Source organism: Ochlerotatus camptorhynchus, unplaced genomic scaffold (genome assembly GCF_037179485.1).
Source record: "Ochlerotatus camptorhynchus isolate MF236.1 unplaced genomic scaffold, CSIRO-AGI_Acam_v1.1 ptg000530l, whole genome shotgun sequence".
NCBI classification, from domain to species: domain Eukaryota; kingdom Metazoa; phylum Arthropoda; class Insecta; order Diptera; family Culicidae; genus Ochlerotatus; species Ochlerotatus camptorhynchus.
The window spans coordinates 2,971,132-2,989,080 of NW_027041014.1; the positions used below are offsets into that span (position 1 = coordinate 2,971,132).

Below are 17,949 nucleotides of genomic sequence, written 5' to 3' on the forward strand. Positions count from 1 at the left end.
TAGCAGTGAAAAATGCTGTGAGAACTGTCAAAAACCGAAGTCTTACAAAATTGAATTAACTTGTATACGTGAGATTCTACTTGGAGAACTATAATCGCTCTAACTAAAGGACGCTGGAAGGCAACGTAGTAGGGAAATGGTCTGGTAGTGTGAATTTGTAGCCTGTTTCTTTCTCCTGTTGATGTTATACAACGTGGAGTTTGACGTCACACAATTTGTTAAATAAGAGTAGCGGAACACAAATTCACACTACCAGACCTTGTTATCTACATCATTATGTGAATGAATGATGACTATAGAAAATTTATGATCTAAGCAAATTGATGTTCGCGGAAAATTTATGGAAAGACAGTGGAAGAAATTCTAAATGACGATGATAGATCTTTGAGAAAGGTCTTCTTGAAAGGGAAGCAAGAAGGTACTCAGGCCCGTCCCTTTTATCGTGGATGGTTTTTTGTCCGGTATAAGGATATTGGATATACGGTCAGTGTTCTTATTGTCGATGCCCAAATATCAAGGATTCCGAAAAAAAAACAGCCAAACAATCATCCGGGCATAAGGATTCCTGACTGTAAACGCTATTTCTACTTTACCCATAAAACCTGGGTAAAAGCCAATTTTTGTTTAAAGAAAGTTGCATTCCAAGTTGTATTATCAGATTCTAAACTCTTACATCGCTGTGTTCAAACACCGTCCTGTTTGCTTGACCTAAAACTTCGCATCCCCCCATACCCTACTTACTCTCCTCGCTGCTACCACCACCCCCACCGAGACGGTCGTGCAGTCGAGGAAGATCCAAACACAGCCTGGCCGTTGTGTTCCTCCATTCTTCTAATGGAAAAAACATGGAAAAACAATCTTGTCCAAATACTACTACCAACTACCTATACCGTCATCGACCGACACCAGGCACATGTATTGAATTGAATGTGTGTCATTTTACTGCCAGCTCATGTTGTCGAGTTTTTCGTTCATTTCGGATGCTGCATTCAGCAGATATCTCTATTGTCTTCCTTGTTTTGGTTTCTCCGCGCATATATTTTTTCGTCAAGTACAGAACATTATCCGAGTGAGCTTGTGTGATAATTCTGTATGTTGCATAACTCTATATAGTTAAGCGAGGATATTGAGGGAAGCCAAAGTTGAAATACAGACAGTTTAGAGCTTGATAGCGAATTCGATTGACCGGTATAGGACCAGAGCTAGAAGCGAAGTCAAAGTACAGGAACGATGTAGCTCTTCCTCTGCAGCCTATCCTCTTAGCAGTTGATTTTCATAGGAGATACAATTCTGTTGTTAGACTCAAAGCAAATAGTATTCATGACAGTATTTTTTCGGAAATCTTTTCTTATTGAGTGAGTTACTATAACCGAACGAACCATGTGTCAAGTGAACTAAACATAACCGATATGAGAGAACATTCAACAGAGTGAAGGACTTTGACAGGTGTCAACCAATGTGCACAGAGATGTTCCTAATTATGATCCCCATTTTTTTCTATAACGATAAATATATGCCTTTCTAATGCCTGCAATTAATTATCAAATGACGCGTATATTTTGCCACGTTATCCGTGTTTCAGGACCGCCGGTTGAAGTGGGAGTCACCATGTATGTGCTGTCTATCAGTTCGCTGTCTGAAGTTAAAATGGTACAACTACTATGACTACGTACCTGTTTTTCTTATTGATTATTAAGTTTTTTGTTTCTTAAATTAAGGAATTAAAATTACCATTTAAAATGTTTCCTTTCGTTTGAATATTCGTTACCGTTTCTTAGTAAGCTTCTTAAGTTTGTTCTTGTGTTTCGTACGTATTTACCTTAAAGATAAGCAACATCAGCATAATAGCTACTAACCAATTTGTATTGTCCCTCTTAAGTTTCTCAAAACCATAAACACCACAAAATGCTAAAACTAAAAGTTTTCTATTTTAAGCAATTAAAAAACAAATGCAATTTTCCCCTTAATCTAACCACCTTCCCATGTATTTATCGAACAAAACCAATTTGTCATGAACATAAAACAATAGCAACTAAGTATGTTTGTTTCCATATCATTTGCATCATTCAACTCTTCGTTAGTCTCTTATCGAGCAAACAGTTAAAGTGTATATCTATAGTCTCCCTACTACAACCCCCCCTACCTCCTTGCCCTGCCCTTTGCAGACAATGGATTCTCCCTCTTCCATTCGATTTAGATTAAACAGTTATACAGTTGAGTGAACTTGTGCACATTTCATTTTCACATCACCTTGTGTATAATCGCTGTCCATCCACACAAACTGTCTCACAATTTCTATCGGCAGTCTCTATCGGCTTACACACACACGGTCACAAAATGGAACACATTTTGCTTCCCCCTCCGTCCCTCACCGATGACCCTTTCACATACACAAACATACGCTACTAGTTAGGTTGTGACACTTCACGTTCGGACTTAGGTGACTTATTACTTAAATTAAGGTTTGAATTGTTGCACACCGTTGCACAGTAGTGGTACTCGGAAGATGAATGATCCAATTTTGTAAATGTATTTATTATGTAAATTTGAAAATGGCTTGGATCTGGTTGCACTTATGTAGATTTAGCAATATTTTAAGAGTGATTGAAAAAAATAAAGACTGATGGTTGTGGAATATTTTTAAATTTTAGCTTAGATTCGGTTGTTCGGAACTAAAGAATAAATTGACTTGATATACAGGAATCCTCCGAATAGCACGGTGGGTGGTACAGTAGACCCACCGCTATTTCTCTGCTGTACTCCGACTAATCGAGCTGATTTTTTGTTCGTTATCAGTTCGACCGGTTGGAGGAAAGTCTAGAAATAGCGGTGGATATATAGTTCAAATAGATCGAAAACGAGTAAGAGTTTTCATTGAGTTCTACCACTGAGCAGAGCTGTTAAATATCAGGACTGTCATGAGAATAAAGGTTCTCTCGCTATCAGGAGACGAGACTACCTAACATGACCTTTTAGGTCATTTTCCACTGATTCTAAGAGATTCATTCTCATATGGTTTTGATATAAAATGATTTTCATTAATTTGGGCATGTCATGATAAAGAAATTGATGATATTTTGAATAAAATCTCTATCATGGTTTTCTCATTTTCTCATAATAGCGACAAGTGCAACCCTGTAAAAATCGCGTGAGATATTTCATTCAAAATTACGTTTGCCAGCCCTAGAGCCGATGAGAACTCAGGATCAAGTCTTATAGTTTGCTGACGTGGCGATTGATTCCCTCTGGATTTTTGAAGACGTTTGAACTCACTATACTTTCTTGAAGATCTCGTAGCTTGTCTATTGAAATTTCTGGATTTATTAATATCATTGCTGAAGTCGTTTCCTGGTTTCCTTTTGTAGCCTCTGGACTTGTTTCTCAATATGCTTTTGAAGTCTAATGGACTTGTCCTGGACCGATGTCAATTATACTAGGTCTGGCCTAACCGGCTTATTGGTTTTAATGAAATGTGGAAATGTTTGGTGGTATTCGTATTTCGCAATGTTTATCTTTTTACACTGCCCATAATCGCAAGTAAGTCCCATCTGTAAAAAACTGGAAATGAGAAAACGGCGTTCAAATATTTTTCAAGTTTTCTGATTTGACACTTATTTTGGAGGGGTAAGTTTAAAAATAAATGTACAATGTTATAGAATGCCTCTATGTTTACCCAAATATATTGGAAAAATATAGTGAAATTTTAAGGTCAAAATGTGAGTGGGACTGACTTCCGATTACATTTAACGTGAATGAGAAAAATAACCGCAAGTCAGTCACAATTCCATGACGATGCTGCATTAGTTTAGCACAGTATTGAACAGAGGAAAGATACCATGGTTCCATAGAACGTTATTGATTTTTTCTGGATTTGTTCTGCTGGTTCCAGTGCAATGGCCGGAACATATTCCGGTTAGTATGGGTCTTCATCAGACCAGAGCTTTTCATTAACGTACCAAACCCACCATGCGATAAATCAATTCACATGAGAATTCAAAAATAAGATCAATAAGAGTCATGATGAGTGACCAGCACCATGTTGGCCACACTCGGACATGTTCCGGGTATCCCCGGGGAAGTGGTAAATCCTATTTAAATAAAAAATCCATCAAGCGACACATCAAATCACATAATAATTCAAAGCCATATCCATTGGCGGTCAAACTGAGTATCGTAAGAACTATATTTGCCACATCCCGACATGTTACAGATACCTTAGGGGAAGTGGACAAAATCTGTCTTGACACAAATTTCATGATGCGATGTGTGTTCTAACAGTTCTAACATTTTTTATCTAATGGGACTGATTCGCTGTGGGACGATTTGACTTGGCATTGTTTTTCATTTTTCTTGAACAAACCACCTTTTTTCAATAGCACATCTCAAAAAACATAGAAAGATAAACTGAATAATGATGCTAATTCAAAATTGATAAAAATGCAGATGGGACTGACTTGCGATTACCGGCAGTACACGAAACAGCTGTTTTCTCTAACGACACGTCTGCCATTCGGTCTAAGATTTTGTGACAAGCAATGCATTAGGTAAAGAAAAAACGTCACGTTAGAAGGGGGTAAATTTCTCCTCGATTTAGCGTGACATAATTAATGCATGGCCCCCTATGGGTGCTCATGTTGTCTGCAGTTCACTGCTTGTAGGCAGGCTTTCGTTGTGTACTGGAGAACAATGTTCAACGCCACGCTCCGAAAGCACTGTTGCTGCTACAGCTAATGCCAACGAACGGAAAAGACCACGCACGGTGATTGGAACTGAATCCGATCAGCGGTTAAGGCCAGCCTTGATAGCTAGCTGCTTGCTGGGAGCCTTTCGTTGTGCACTGGAGAACACCACCACTCCCCACGCGATGGTTGAATAAACACCATTTGGTGAGACCGGATGGAATTCAACTTTGAAATCTGTGTTAGGGAAATTGCTTTACGCATGCAATCGGTGATAATTTGACCTATCATTGCAACAGTTGCACATTCGTGTAATATTCAACAGTAATTTTTTTTAAATAAATGATGAAGTCTTAATTCCAACAGATGCGTAGAAATACATCTGACCGATTGGTGATAAAATTATTGAAATTGGTCCAGGGGCAGCTGAGTTATTAACGTTCAAAATCTTTCATAGTTTTGTTACATGTTCCATTTTTGGTTTTCACAAAGTTTACCCCCATATAGAAATCACAACCGTTGTCCTACGTAAAAAAAACCCATCACGCTGCCAAGTCTTTAACGAATAAGGAGCGATCCCAATATGATTTCCCTAAGTTTTCGATTTTTTTTACTCCCACTGAGTCACGCTTTCTCCCAAAACTTCTGACGCGTACTGTAACATATTTTAGGACAACTCTCTCTACCACAAAAGTGTAGACGACATATTTCAATCATCCATAATGCTAAGAAAATGATCGAAAATGAGCTAAAGCTCCTCACCATGCCTATTAAGGTACACCGGGACAAGTTGAAACGGTACGTGTATCTCTTACCGGAAGTGAAAGATACCTTACCTGAAAAATGCATTTCAGTATTCTGAAAGACTTCAGATTCGTTCCCAAAATAATTCAATCCCAGTTAATCAGTTTTCAAAATAAGTGTATAGTTACTTTGTAGAACCAAATGCTCACTGGAGCACAATCTGGATAAATCTAGATTTTCCTTTCAATTCAAGTGAGCTTAATTTCAAATGCAATGCATCCAGATACAGAAGATTGAAGGCTCTGAAAAGTAATACAGATACACCCAACAAACAATTTTAGCTGTAGCTTATACACACACAAAACTAGCTGCATAAGCCAATTTTTGGCTGTACAATCTGTTCTGCAGCTAAAATTGCTTGAATGGCAGTAGCTTTAGCTTCGGTAAGAACTTTATGAGAGCGTACCTTGTACCTACGATATCCTGAGCTGATAGGGATGGAATCAGGGTTTTTAATAGATAATCGTCGAAAACGTCTGCAATGAAAATTCACCATTGCAGACGTTATCGAAGGTTATCAATTGAAAACCCTGGATTGGTCCTCTTCAGTCATGATCTTCATGAGCTGATAGGATTTATTTGGCTCAAGCATCATTTATGGAGAGCATGGCAGCTTTGGAACACAACTCTGTTAGGTTATATCGAACATTCGATGATACACTCCTATACCTGCAATGGTGCCTAAAGACTAAACAAGTGCAGTCAGATCTTAGCAATGGCATTGGCTGGACACATATCCCAAAAGAGCAATGTAGATGTAGTCCAATAAATAAAAAATCCACTCTCCACACTCACTCAATCACGAATGCAAAAAGCGCAATGGCAAAAAGAATCATAAACATGCATCCCAATGTTCCGTTCACTAAAGGTAAAATTCTAGCAATAAACACAGTCACACGTCCACATTCAGCACCCCCAGGGGGAAAGCTATTCCGTCACCAGTCAAGGTGCGGTGGATTTGCTCTGTTTGCAGAGTTCTATCCCGCCCAAAGATCGGAGTGTGACTTATACACATATAAACACACAAACACAGTCATTCACAAACCCCACTTAAGGGATGGGACGGACAACGTTGGACCGACCGACCGACCGACAGACTGACGGAACACACGGGTGGACGTCGGAAATGAAATGATATGATTGAAAATGAAATGTGAAACATGCGACCAAACAAACACACCACCCCACCCCTCCCGACCATGCTCAAGCAACCCGGCATACTTCCCACGGTTGGCAGCAATCAACTGAGCGAATATTGCAGCACAAACCAAGATTTTCAGCGAGAAATAAAATGCGAAACTAAATTTTCCCATATCTGTTTATGACCACACACACACACAGAGAAAGAGAGACTGTGCTGCCATCTGCCATATCTACCTCCCCCAGCTACTGACGTGTGTCGGCATCCCATGTGTGGGAGGGGGCGGGGAGTTAGAAACTACCGTCATCACAAACTTTTCCGTCTCCTTGTCAAACTGGGCGACGACTGACAAATCCAGCCAGTTTTGTGTGAAATAACTTTCTGTCGTTCGTTCGTTTTGCGCGCACGCTGCTGTGGACTCACTCCTGCCTTGGTTGCACATCAAGACGACGCCGAGACCGCCGAGATGGGATGGATCTCGTCTCGGACGAACACCTGCTGATTTGATGCACTTTTGCACGCGCGGTCGGATCTGTCATGAAATCCTGTTGGCTCGAAGTGCAAAACAACACTGCTCCGTCTACGTGTGCCTGCAGCGAGGACAGTTTCAGTAATCGTTACACTTTCCTGTGCGGCTTGTGGGACGTGTCAAAGAGCTGTCCTGTGCCAGGCCTCTGGTGGGGCAATGTTTACGGGGGCGCCGGGGCGGTGGGAAATAGTTTTCACTCAGTTTATTCAGTTTTTTTTTCGGTCGATCCCGTTACTGAAGTGGTGAAGGCGACGACCATGTTGATGATGATGGACTCATGCGATGCAGTTCAGTATTGGCAAACGGACGGGAGGGAAACAGAATGGAAAAAAAAGTGCGATGAAGTTCTTCTCTATGACAATTGCCGTTTAATTATGCTGCAGAGTGGAAGTTTGAAGTACTTGAGTAGTTGGGTTATTATTCTGTGGAAAGTTCGTTATGAGTTTTGTGGGAAATGAATCTTTGTGCAGGCAATAGTTTACGATGGGTTTGCTTTGAAGGAGTAAGGGTCGTGTTTCAAAAATGCAAAAAAAAAAAAAATGGTTCCGCTTTTAATCCAGTTTACGAGCAAAATTTATTCACTTCGTTCACTTAGAGTTCACGGCCGTTGAATCCAACTCAAATTTGAGTTACATTTTTATAATTTTGTTGAAACCTTGCACACTCATAGACTTCGTAAAATTTTACTCAAATTTGAGTAAAAGTCTCTCATTCGAGATATTCTTACTCAGTTTATGTAAGTAGCCATGTATTTTGCGTATTTGAGTACTCTAGTAGGAACTTAATTTTGAGTTAGATTCAACGGCTGTGTATACAACTACAATATAATTCAAGCGATTAAAATTTCACGCCATTTTAATGGGCACCTGGTGTGCCATAAAAAATGAAACAATTCATTAACAGTAGTATGCTCTTAATGACATCATCTACATAACTATACAGGTGATTTGGAATGGAAGTACATAAGTACTAATGATGGAAAAAATCTCGATCAAGTGCCTAAAGAAGTATTGGTTGAGGGAAATACACTCGAAGCAATCGTTAAATTTTATTAGGGATGCCTTCATTCAATTCTTGTTTGATTGATTTTAAAAAGCAGACTTTGATAGAGTAATTTAATACCTTTCTTCATGTGAAAATCAAGCATCATATCGACCAGCTATATTTAAGAAAATTAAAATGAAAAAGATATCAAAATATTGTTCCATGGCAAAGTTCGAGAGCTAGGAAACGTCATTTTTAACTACTTGAATGATGTGATCCCTAGGTAGTTTATCAATATTAGATTTGCATGAATTTCATTCAAGTAATGATAAATGGAATCACGTGGCTTTCGTAGAACGATGAACTCATAGTCATTTTGATTTTACTTGTCTGTAGAGTTTTTGTTCCGTTTACGATTTTCGATAAATCTACGGTTGCTCATAGTCTGAGTAAAACACTGCTCGAATCTGAGTACTTGTGACTTATATTCGCGAAAATGTTTCTGACCAATTACATGGCCGTTGAATCTCTCGCAAATTTGAGTTACGCCGTTTGCCGAAACCACAGTTATTCATAGACTTCGTAAAATTTTCCTCAATTTTCCTTCTTATTCGAGCAGGTTGCTGCCCGAATATGTATGACATTTACTCCAGGGCCGTCTTGGGGGCTATTTTTCATGGTGTGGCCCCTATTTGTTTTCAATTTTCAAATTCTACCTTCCATGAAATAAAAAGACTTGTGATAAACATTTTTCGAATGAACTTTTCTTCCAGCCTGATTTAAATCTAACATAAATTCGTAAACGACTTCTAATACTTACGAATTTGTTCGTAATAAATAATAAATTAAGTATTTATTAAGTCAGTCTGACTGCTGACTTTGATTACGCTGTTGATATTCACGAAACATGTTCACGACCTTCATGACTAATTTGAACAATATTTTTTACTCACATTCCATTTTAAACTCAGTTTTATCAAGTTCTGCCCAAGTTGAGACAAAATCTAATAAGAATTTCAGCTTATTTACTTCTAGTTTACAATTCAGGTTAACAAGCAGCACATGATCTAGTGTTAGTGCATTGCAAAAACTTAGTACGAAACTTAACTAAACGTAAACATTACAGAATTCAGTTAAATGCAGATTACAAACTTCACCAACGTGGGTGTTTCAAGAGGCATAAGAAATTGATTACCAATATCTTATTTTAGTTGACTCGGTAGGTCTCCTTCCACCTGGTTGGTACAACCCTAAAGAGTCACAATACAATATTATCACATACATTATGATTGATGTATCTGAGCCGGAGGCCCCTCCAAACTGGGGGTCCTGGCTTTAGCCCACCATCACCCTACCGTTACCGCACTGATTTACTCACTATTCGAGGAAAATTTGACTCAGTCTATGAGTAGCCATAGTTTTTGTGAATTTGAGTATACGCTCGTTAAATATGAGTGATATTTAACGACCGTATAGGATAAAAGCAAATACGATAAAACACGAACCGTTTATCACGATAGAAACGATACTCTCGCATGAACGATGTGAAGCAAAAAACGATAACATTTTAATATCTAAATTAGTGAATTGGATTTGAGATAAGTTGAGGCCACGCCAAATCGATCTGACGCGACCTTCTGCAATTTTTAAATAACTTTGCATAATTGTTTGTTATGGTCAATTATTCACTTTTGAGCTAAAATTCGGCCATTTTGATTCTCACAAAAAGCGTCAGAAAGGCGAAAATGTCATTTCCAATTGAAATGACATCTGATACCAAATTGTAGCAAAGAATACGTCTTTTTAGTAAACATTTACATTGTATGAAATTTCAAGTAATATATGGTAAAAAATCCATAAAAGTGTAAGCGGTAAATTACCCTCCTCCATATTTTTTTTAAATAATTTGTATTAGGCTAATGTATAAATCTAACATCTGTGACATTTTAATGACTCTTTACAATTTACAAAACCATTTTACAAATCCTTTTGGACATTTTTTTAAGCATGTTGTTTTAACAATTTTTGGTAAAATTTATCCATGAAATCCATTTTTTAGACTTTTAAAATCGTTTTCTGTGCAAAATTGCACCAACAAATTTTATCAAAAGTTGTTATTATACGACTTTTATTAATTTTCAACTTGAAATTTTCGCAGATGATAAATTTTTCTTATAAGAATTTAAAATTATTCAATAAGTTGTTGAGGGAGTTATTTGTTTGTTATTTTGTTATTAATGTATTAAACACTTCTTTTAGATTTTTTACCCTAAATAACTTGAATTTATTTTACCGTGCGTATTTTTCCTGAAGAGAAATTTGCTTCTTACAACAAAGTCTCGGACGTCATTTAGATTGGAAGTGACATTTTGAAGTTTTGAGTTGTTGAAAAACATCGAATACGTTATTAAGGGAATTTTAAGCAAGAATCCAAATGGCTGAATTTTAGCTTAAATGTGAATGATTGACCATGGCAAACCATTTTGTGAAATTTCATGAAAATTGGAGAAGGTCGAGCCAGGCATCCAAATTTTTTTGCTTTTTGGCCTGAAAATACTCCTGGCCCTCGCTTGTTTTGTAGCGGTCTATTCAGTGGATCAGCCAGGATTACTGTTTTGGGTACTAAGCTTTTTTTTATGGAAGTACCAGTGACATCCTGGGAATCAATTTCCTCTAATTTACTTAAACTATAAGGAATCTAATGGGATTAAGACAGGAAACGACTATTTCTGGGGCATATCAGCAGGGAATCTGGAAGAACTCGGAAGGAGCTTTCAAGATGAATCTTAAGATTCTGCTAATGTCAGTCAGAAGAAATTGCCAGATCAAGTCTAGAAAAACCGGAATTAACTTCTAGGGGAAGTTGCAAGACTCTTCCTCTTCTCTGGTGAAAGTCGTAAAAACATACGTTTAAAACTGGATCAATCTTACTCGGAAGTATGGAAGAAAGTTTAGGTAAACAATTCAAGAAAATTTGAATCAATTTCCAGGAGAGTTTTTTTTTAGGGGAATACAGAAAATAAACTATAAGGATAAATTGGAAGAATCTTTCGGAGTAATTTAAAAAAAACCGTGGGATGTCTAATGTCTTTGAATAATCGTTCGAAGGAAATCAGAAGAAACTTCTGGAGGTACTTAGAAGAAAGTCCTTATGAAATAGGGGGGGGGGGGGGGTTTGAATAGGACCTATTCAGGGTAAATCAAAATATTAAAATAGAATTGCTAAATTTATTTAACACCTTAGGGAATTCAGTTGCACAATTTTCTTGAACCTACATTCCTCCTTACTACGCCAGTGCCTTTAACATAAACTAGGGTACGGGTAAAACCTATCTGCATTCAGCTTGTAAAAAAAAAACTCTAAAATACTAATCTAAACGCTACGCCCGAGTATCATTGCAAATTTAATCAAGGTTTTAAAGAATTTTTCAAGACCAAATTATGGTCTACAAGTCTATAATAAAACCAAAATTATTTCTTTGGCTATGTTTTATGTCAAACGTTTATGTTTTTGGACTTGGCTTTTCTCAGGGGACATAAAGTTAGTCCGTCTTTCGATGAGCGCATAAAGATTTATGATCTTAATCTAAAACTAGCCCTGATGACGATTTCATCCCCTGGATGATAAAACAGTAATCAGGTCTTTTCTTAACGGAGCTGATCGAAAAACTTGGAGTATCCCAGAAAACAATGAAACTAGAGTTCTCTGGACTTGCCTGAAATTCTTGCAAATTCTCAACATTTCCCTGAAGCTCGTGGTGCTGTCCAAAATTTATGGAATTCAAAATTTACTTATCTTAGTGCTATTTAGTATCCTCTCCCAAAATGTACAGATCTTGAAATTTCCCGAAAGCCTGCTCTTTTCTGAAGTTTCAGGGACTGTCATTAAGACCTTTGAGTTTCCCTCTAGAGCTCTATTTCTGGATTCCACAATTCTCATCCTTCTAAAGTTCTGATGACGTTTTGACTGATCAGATGATTTCTTGGCATTTCTAAAGTTTGTGAATATTCCAGGAAGTAATAGAAATCTTTAAAAGTTACATCTGATATGCTCAAATTTTTGCATGGGGGACTTCTTCCTACAGTTTTTGTGAACCCCTTTGAAGATCTTTAATCTTTTCTGATGTTCTCTCTGCCAGGCATGGAAAATCATTTACATTCATTTCATACATTCATTTAAATTCATTTACATTCATTTGCCTCTAACTTTTATCATCAACAGCATTCCGCAAAATGATGAAGAAAGCTTTTGTAGGTTTTGTTATTAGCTACAACTTTTGCTCATCATAAAAATCTGTATCTCTTATGCATCACGAACTAGAGCGGGCAGAACTTGTTACTGTTTTTCAGTGAATCTTAAATACTTTCACTGAAAAACAGTAGTGGCTTCTGTTCGCCCTGGCTCGTCGTGCATAAGAGATACGAATTTGACTTGTTAACAAAAGTTGTAGTTTATAACAAAACCTACAAAAACATTTTTACATTAATTTGCGGAATGCTGTTCGAAAAAAAAGTTAGAGGCAAATGAATGTAAATGAATGCACAAAATGAATGCAAATGATTTTCCATGCCACTGCTCTTCTGATGATGTTCCTGGAATTATTACCAGCTCTAAAGATATCTAACCTCTCTGAAGTTTCCGAAATTTTTCTAAAGTTTTTTTTTAACTTCCCTGATGTACTTTTTGAAACCGATCGGAACTTCGAAATTTCCGTAATTTTCCTGAACATAATGGCCTTAGTTCTCACAACTGCTCGAAGTTTCTGATCTTCCCTTACGATCTTGGAACCTGAACTTAAGTTTAACTTGTGTTAAGTTTTGGTAACTTTTGTTAAGTTCCTGCAGTTTTCGTGAATTTAATGGGGCTGCTCTGAAGCACTTTGACCTTCACTAAATTTTTCTGAAATTTATCGACCTGGTACTTGGTACCAGAACCAATCTGAAAGAAAACCTGTCCGTAGCTCTGGACGTTCTTGAAGTTTTCGAAGCGTTCTTTAAATTCATAAAAATTCCAATAATAATCACATTCCCGCAATTTTCTGATGTTAATGGAACTAATATAAAGTTTTCAAAGTTTTGCAGTAGATTTCGGAAGTTCATTAAAATTTTCGCAATTTTTCTGGCGATATTGGGACTTTTTTGAAGTTTTCTAGACTATGTTCTTGAAAAATCTGTTAAGTTCCTGCATTTTTTTAAAAGTTAACTGAAAGGTCCATACGTTTTTAAATTTTTCCTGATGTTTTCAGTACTTCCTTAAATTTCTTGTAGTTAATAGAATTGTCGCGTTCATGAAATTTTCCTGAAGTTTATTAGGGGCTGTTCATTAACTACGCAGACTTTTGTTTTATTTTTGACCCCACTCGCCCTGTGTAGACAATTGTCGATACATTTTTTTTTAAATTTGTATGGGGCGTGGATAATAGCCCCCCCCCTCCCTAAGCTGTCAACGTACTTTATGAACAGCCCCTTAACCTGTCCTATAGTTTTCGAAATTTACCCCCAAACGTCTCAAAGATCTGCTACGTCCCTGATTTTTCTGGATTTCCCTAAATTTCCCGGAATTTCTATAAAATTCCTGATTCCGGAAATTAACATTCACATTTGTGCCAGAATTCGGCCATTTTGAAACTTGAGAAAACCATTTTGAAGCTTTGTTGAAACTATTCTGTAAATGATAACTCGAAAACGTTATTTCTAATGTAAATGACGTGTGAGACAAATTTGTAGGAAATGAAATTTATCTCTAGGAAAAGTATCCAGGGGTGATTGTTTATTTGCAAAATGAAAAAGAAAATTGAATCCTAAAATAACGAAAAATGTCCTTTAAAAATATTTTTTAAGTTGCTGGCGAAGTTTGGTCACCCTAGGTTTCTACTTGGAGACTGACAATAGAGTACAATGTCAAGTTGTTTGCTAAGCGAAACCAGGAAGAAAATCCCTAATAAAATTTCAATGGATATTTTGCTTAACGACGTTTTTGGAGTCTCGTTCATTTGTGGATTTTTTAAAATAGGGATTCTATAGTTCAGTTTGCTTAATTTACCAACTTAAATCTGAAGTGAATATGATGAGGAAGTAATGAGTTAGAAATAACGAAGTTTAGTTTACCATTATACAGGCACTAAGTGCACTGATGAATTGCGAGTAAACACTATAATAAATTCAATTTAGCTCAAGCTGATCATAACATATATTGTTTTTTTGAGCTGCTAATATCCTATGAAAAATGAAGGGTTTTGTGAAATTTTCAAATTGGACACTTAAATTTGGGAAACATTGTAAAACATCAACATTCAGTAAAGATTTTGAACTGTTTTTAATACGAAATTTTTGTAATTTTTGCTTAGCAATCCATTTAAAAAGTTTTAAGAATTGTTTTCTGTCCAAGAATGTCAAACATTTTGTGTCAAAAAAACCAACAAAATCAAAATCATTGGTCGCCACCTGAGCCAAAACCCATCATGCAATATACAGACTTGTACATTATTGTCACATCCAAACGTGTTCCGGGTGTCCCCAGGGAAGTGGCTAGCGTCTGGCTTGAGTCAATATCCAAAATGCGACCCATACAATCGCATTAGAATTCAAAACTGAGATCATTGGCAGTCAGTTCCGGGTCATTTGACCGAATGCCGATTGGCCGAATACTGTTTAGTTTCGAAAATAGCTTTTCTTGAGTAAAGGAATTGAAAATCTGCATTTGTATGTTTTAACTTTCAAACACCCAACATCTGATACTGAACAATACTAAAACTATCTTAGCTCCATCATTTCTAAACCGAATTTTTTCTATTCATCTTAAATAACCCGCAAACTACTTAAGTTTTGACGAGCTTTAAAGGATTTTGAAAACAAATTTTTACTCTGAATATATTTTGAATTTAAATGGGGGTCTGCTTTGAGAGTTGATCACAAAAAAAAATAAAGAAGGAGAAAACTATTTAATTCCAATCTCTCAACATATTTTCCAATCTAGATCAATAATTTCAAAATATCATGTGCAGCGTCATTAGCAGTGCCAATAAATAAAGTGAAACTCAAAAGAACTGCTCGTGTTTTATAGAAGGAAGAATCTTCTAAAGACGTAAATCTTAATTTCTGACTGTAAATATCTCAATATGAAGGTGGAGATTTCTCTGTCACTCTGACATCTACCAAATAGAGAGGGTTCGATTCCCAACCCAGCTGGTAGAACTTTTCATAAAATGGGTATGTTTCTACTGTAGGTGTGGTTGAAATTCGAACAGAAACTGACCAAAAGGTGGTGCAAAAAAAGTTAATACCGTGTTGATGCTTCATTAATAAAACCAACACCAGAAACCTTGCCATTAACATAACTTAAAAGAGCTACCCATGTTAAAAATAATAATTCATCATCGATAATAATAATTTTACACTATACAGCATTTTGCAAAGAATCTCATAAAATTTCAGAATTGTAAAAAGTCAAGGAGCGCAGAATTTCAGTTAGGTTGAGATCTGGAATCTCAAATTTCCTTCCAAAGAGAGTTTGGTTCAAAAATTTATCAATTCTTCACAAGTATTTGGCCAAATGAAATGCTTGCAAACCTTGGCAGTAAGACACGTAATATTGGAGCAAAATATCATGCTTGTTATTGATTTTCCAAGCTCCTTTGATTTGTTGTGAGACTATTCACAACATGTAAAGTTGAAGCTGAGAGTTGAATCAAAGCAAACCTAATTCTGTTGCACCTCATTTTCTTAGATAGAGAAGATATAATCATGCTATCTCTGACACGAAGCGACTGCTGTCACCAGTTATGGTAGTTTTGATTGCGTTCGGGTGTAAAGCAAAAATCCTGATTATTAATCTCACCACAGTTTGGTGAGATTTGAAGCTGGGGAGTTTTGTAAGCTTGTTGATTTTTGTGTACGAAAATCAAGCGTGATATTGATCTTTGGTGAGATATGATTTTTTGATATTTTCCCAACACTGATATTTATACATGTTCGTTTGAATATCTTTTATGACCACTATGTCTATATACAGGGGGCCAGAAATGCAATTTATGCGACAATCCCAATATCTCTTAAACCAGGCCTGCCCAACTTTTCTAAACGTGTTTTTTTTTAAATGGCTGTATTTATGTTCGATGGACATGCTTAAAGCTGCGTTTTGTTTACTTCTCATTCATTGTGGGCCAAAAGTCATATTGATGAAGAAGATTGGGCAGCTCTGTCTTAAACGAAACATGTCCGAGGGTTGGTTACTCAGAAGTAGTTTTTCGTTATAACTAAATCTATCTATTGTCGTAAACAGATAGTTCGCAACTCATCCGCAAAGATGGCGCCACGATCGAACGTTTTACTTTGATATTGTAAAAACTTTATGTCTTAAGAAAAGTTGCTAATCTTAACAAAATGAGCAACTCAAGACACCACAAATTCACAACCTGCGGTTTCCGAGTTATTTGGAAAATTAAATCAAAATTCGTTAAAACCTGTTGACATGGTGAATAAAATGATCTTCGTTACATTCTAATGTTTTCATTAACAACTATGCAAACTTTCTCTTAGCAATTTTAGCATTTGCTATGGTTAAAACCATAAACTTAGGATAAAATGTTGAAAAACTTCAAAATATAGTGTTTATAAAAATGAATCTGCAAACTTTATCTGCAGTTATCTGCAGAAACTTTTTGCGCCAATTTGAAGACTGACGTCCAAGCTACCGCCATAGAAATTTCCTGACAGGTGACAAACTGCTGGGATCTCTTGATTCCGAACAATTTAGATATTCAATGAATCCATCCACTTCAAATTAAAGTCCTTTTGCAGCAGCAAGGTCTGAAAGGACAGTAGAAAGTTCTGAAATAATTAAACTTCTTGCTTCATCAACCATCAGAGTGAAGAATCAAGATAATTGCGAATCACCATGCGTTGGACAGAAAAGTATAATAGAGACTGTCGAATTCTAATTAACAGCATCTAATAAATCAAGCACATTCTCAGAGCGTGTGAATCAAGCTTGAAGAAGAGCATAGCACCCAAGTAACCAAAAGTTCTGATAAAAGGCTAATTGAGGTTTAAGCAGCTTGCTTGAAGGTGGTCTATAGAATTTTAAGCAGCCTCATTTTTAAGCCGCCATAAGGCACTTTTAGAAAAGGTTTTTTGTCCTCTAGACCAATTTTATATTTAGTTCGCACTTTTATGAAAGTTAATTCTTAAGTCAGGTCTTTATGAAAGTTATGGTATGAATGTGTATTGATTTATCGGCATTAGCAGTAGTATTAGAGCTGTTTGAAGAATTAAACCCAGTCCTTCTGCACGAGAACCCTAGCACGAACCGCTAGGCAATCTTAGATATATTAAAGTGAGCTGTTGTCCCGCCTACTGTTGGAGTTTTCAGTGCCAGCGAAACACTACACCTTGATGAATTCATTGGTGTTTGCTCGCATGGTATTCTAACACACTTGTGGCGCAATGTAGCGTTCGTAGATGGCATGCGGAACACACAGGTTCGAATCCAGGAAATTGCTCTTCTATTTTATTTTGAAATGTTAGGATATTATACTGATGCCCTGCATAAATATAAGACTTATGATTTATTTGAGCCACTGATCATTTCATATTTACGTGCATGAAAATTTGTTACTAATAAAGATTTATGCAGATTAATTCATGACGGACATTTTTAGAAACTTTCAAGTTCTGCATGGAACTTGTTCGGAATTTTTTTGCGGCCATATTATTAGCCTTGCCTGAAGTTCCTTAGAAGTGCTTAGGGATGCTTTTTGAAACTTTTTTTTTTTAACTAGAAGTTGCTAAGGGTACGCATCGGAAATTTTGGA

General features: G+C 36.7%; 1 protein-coding gene across 9 annotated transcripts in view; it reads left to right on the forward strand.

Annotated features, from left to right (window-relative positions):
• The window catches only part of Rdl (Resistant to dieldrin), a 300,052-nt gene that overhangs the window by 118,820 nt on the left and 163,283 nt on the right, over positions 1–17,949 (forward strand). For 7 of the 9 annotated variants that reach the window (XR_010518699.1, XM_065236172.1, XM_065236166.1 and 4 more), the window contains exon 4: positions 1,583–1,650. The exons of the other annotated variants lie outside the window; for them this stretch is intronic. Coding sequence is in view for 6 of the 7 variants with exons in the window: in XM_065236172.1 (XP_065092244.1) it covers positions 1,583–1,650 (68 nt within the window). In the remaining variant the exon portion in view is untranslated. The remainder of the gene's footprint in view (positions 1–1,582; positions 1,651–17,949) is intronic. 9 annotated transcript variants of the gene reach the window in all.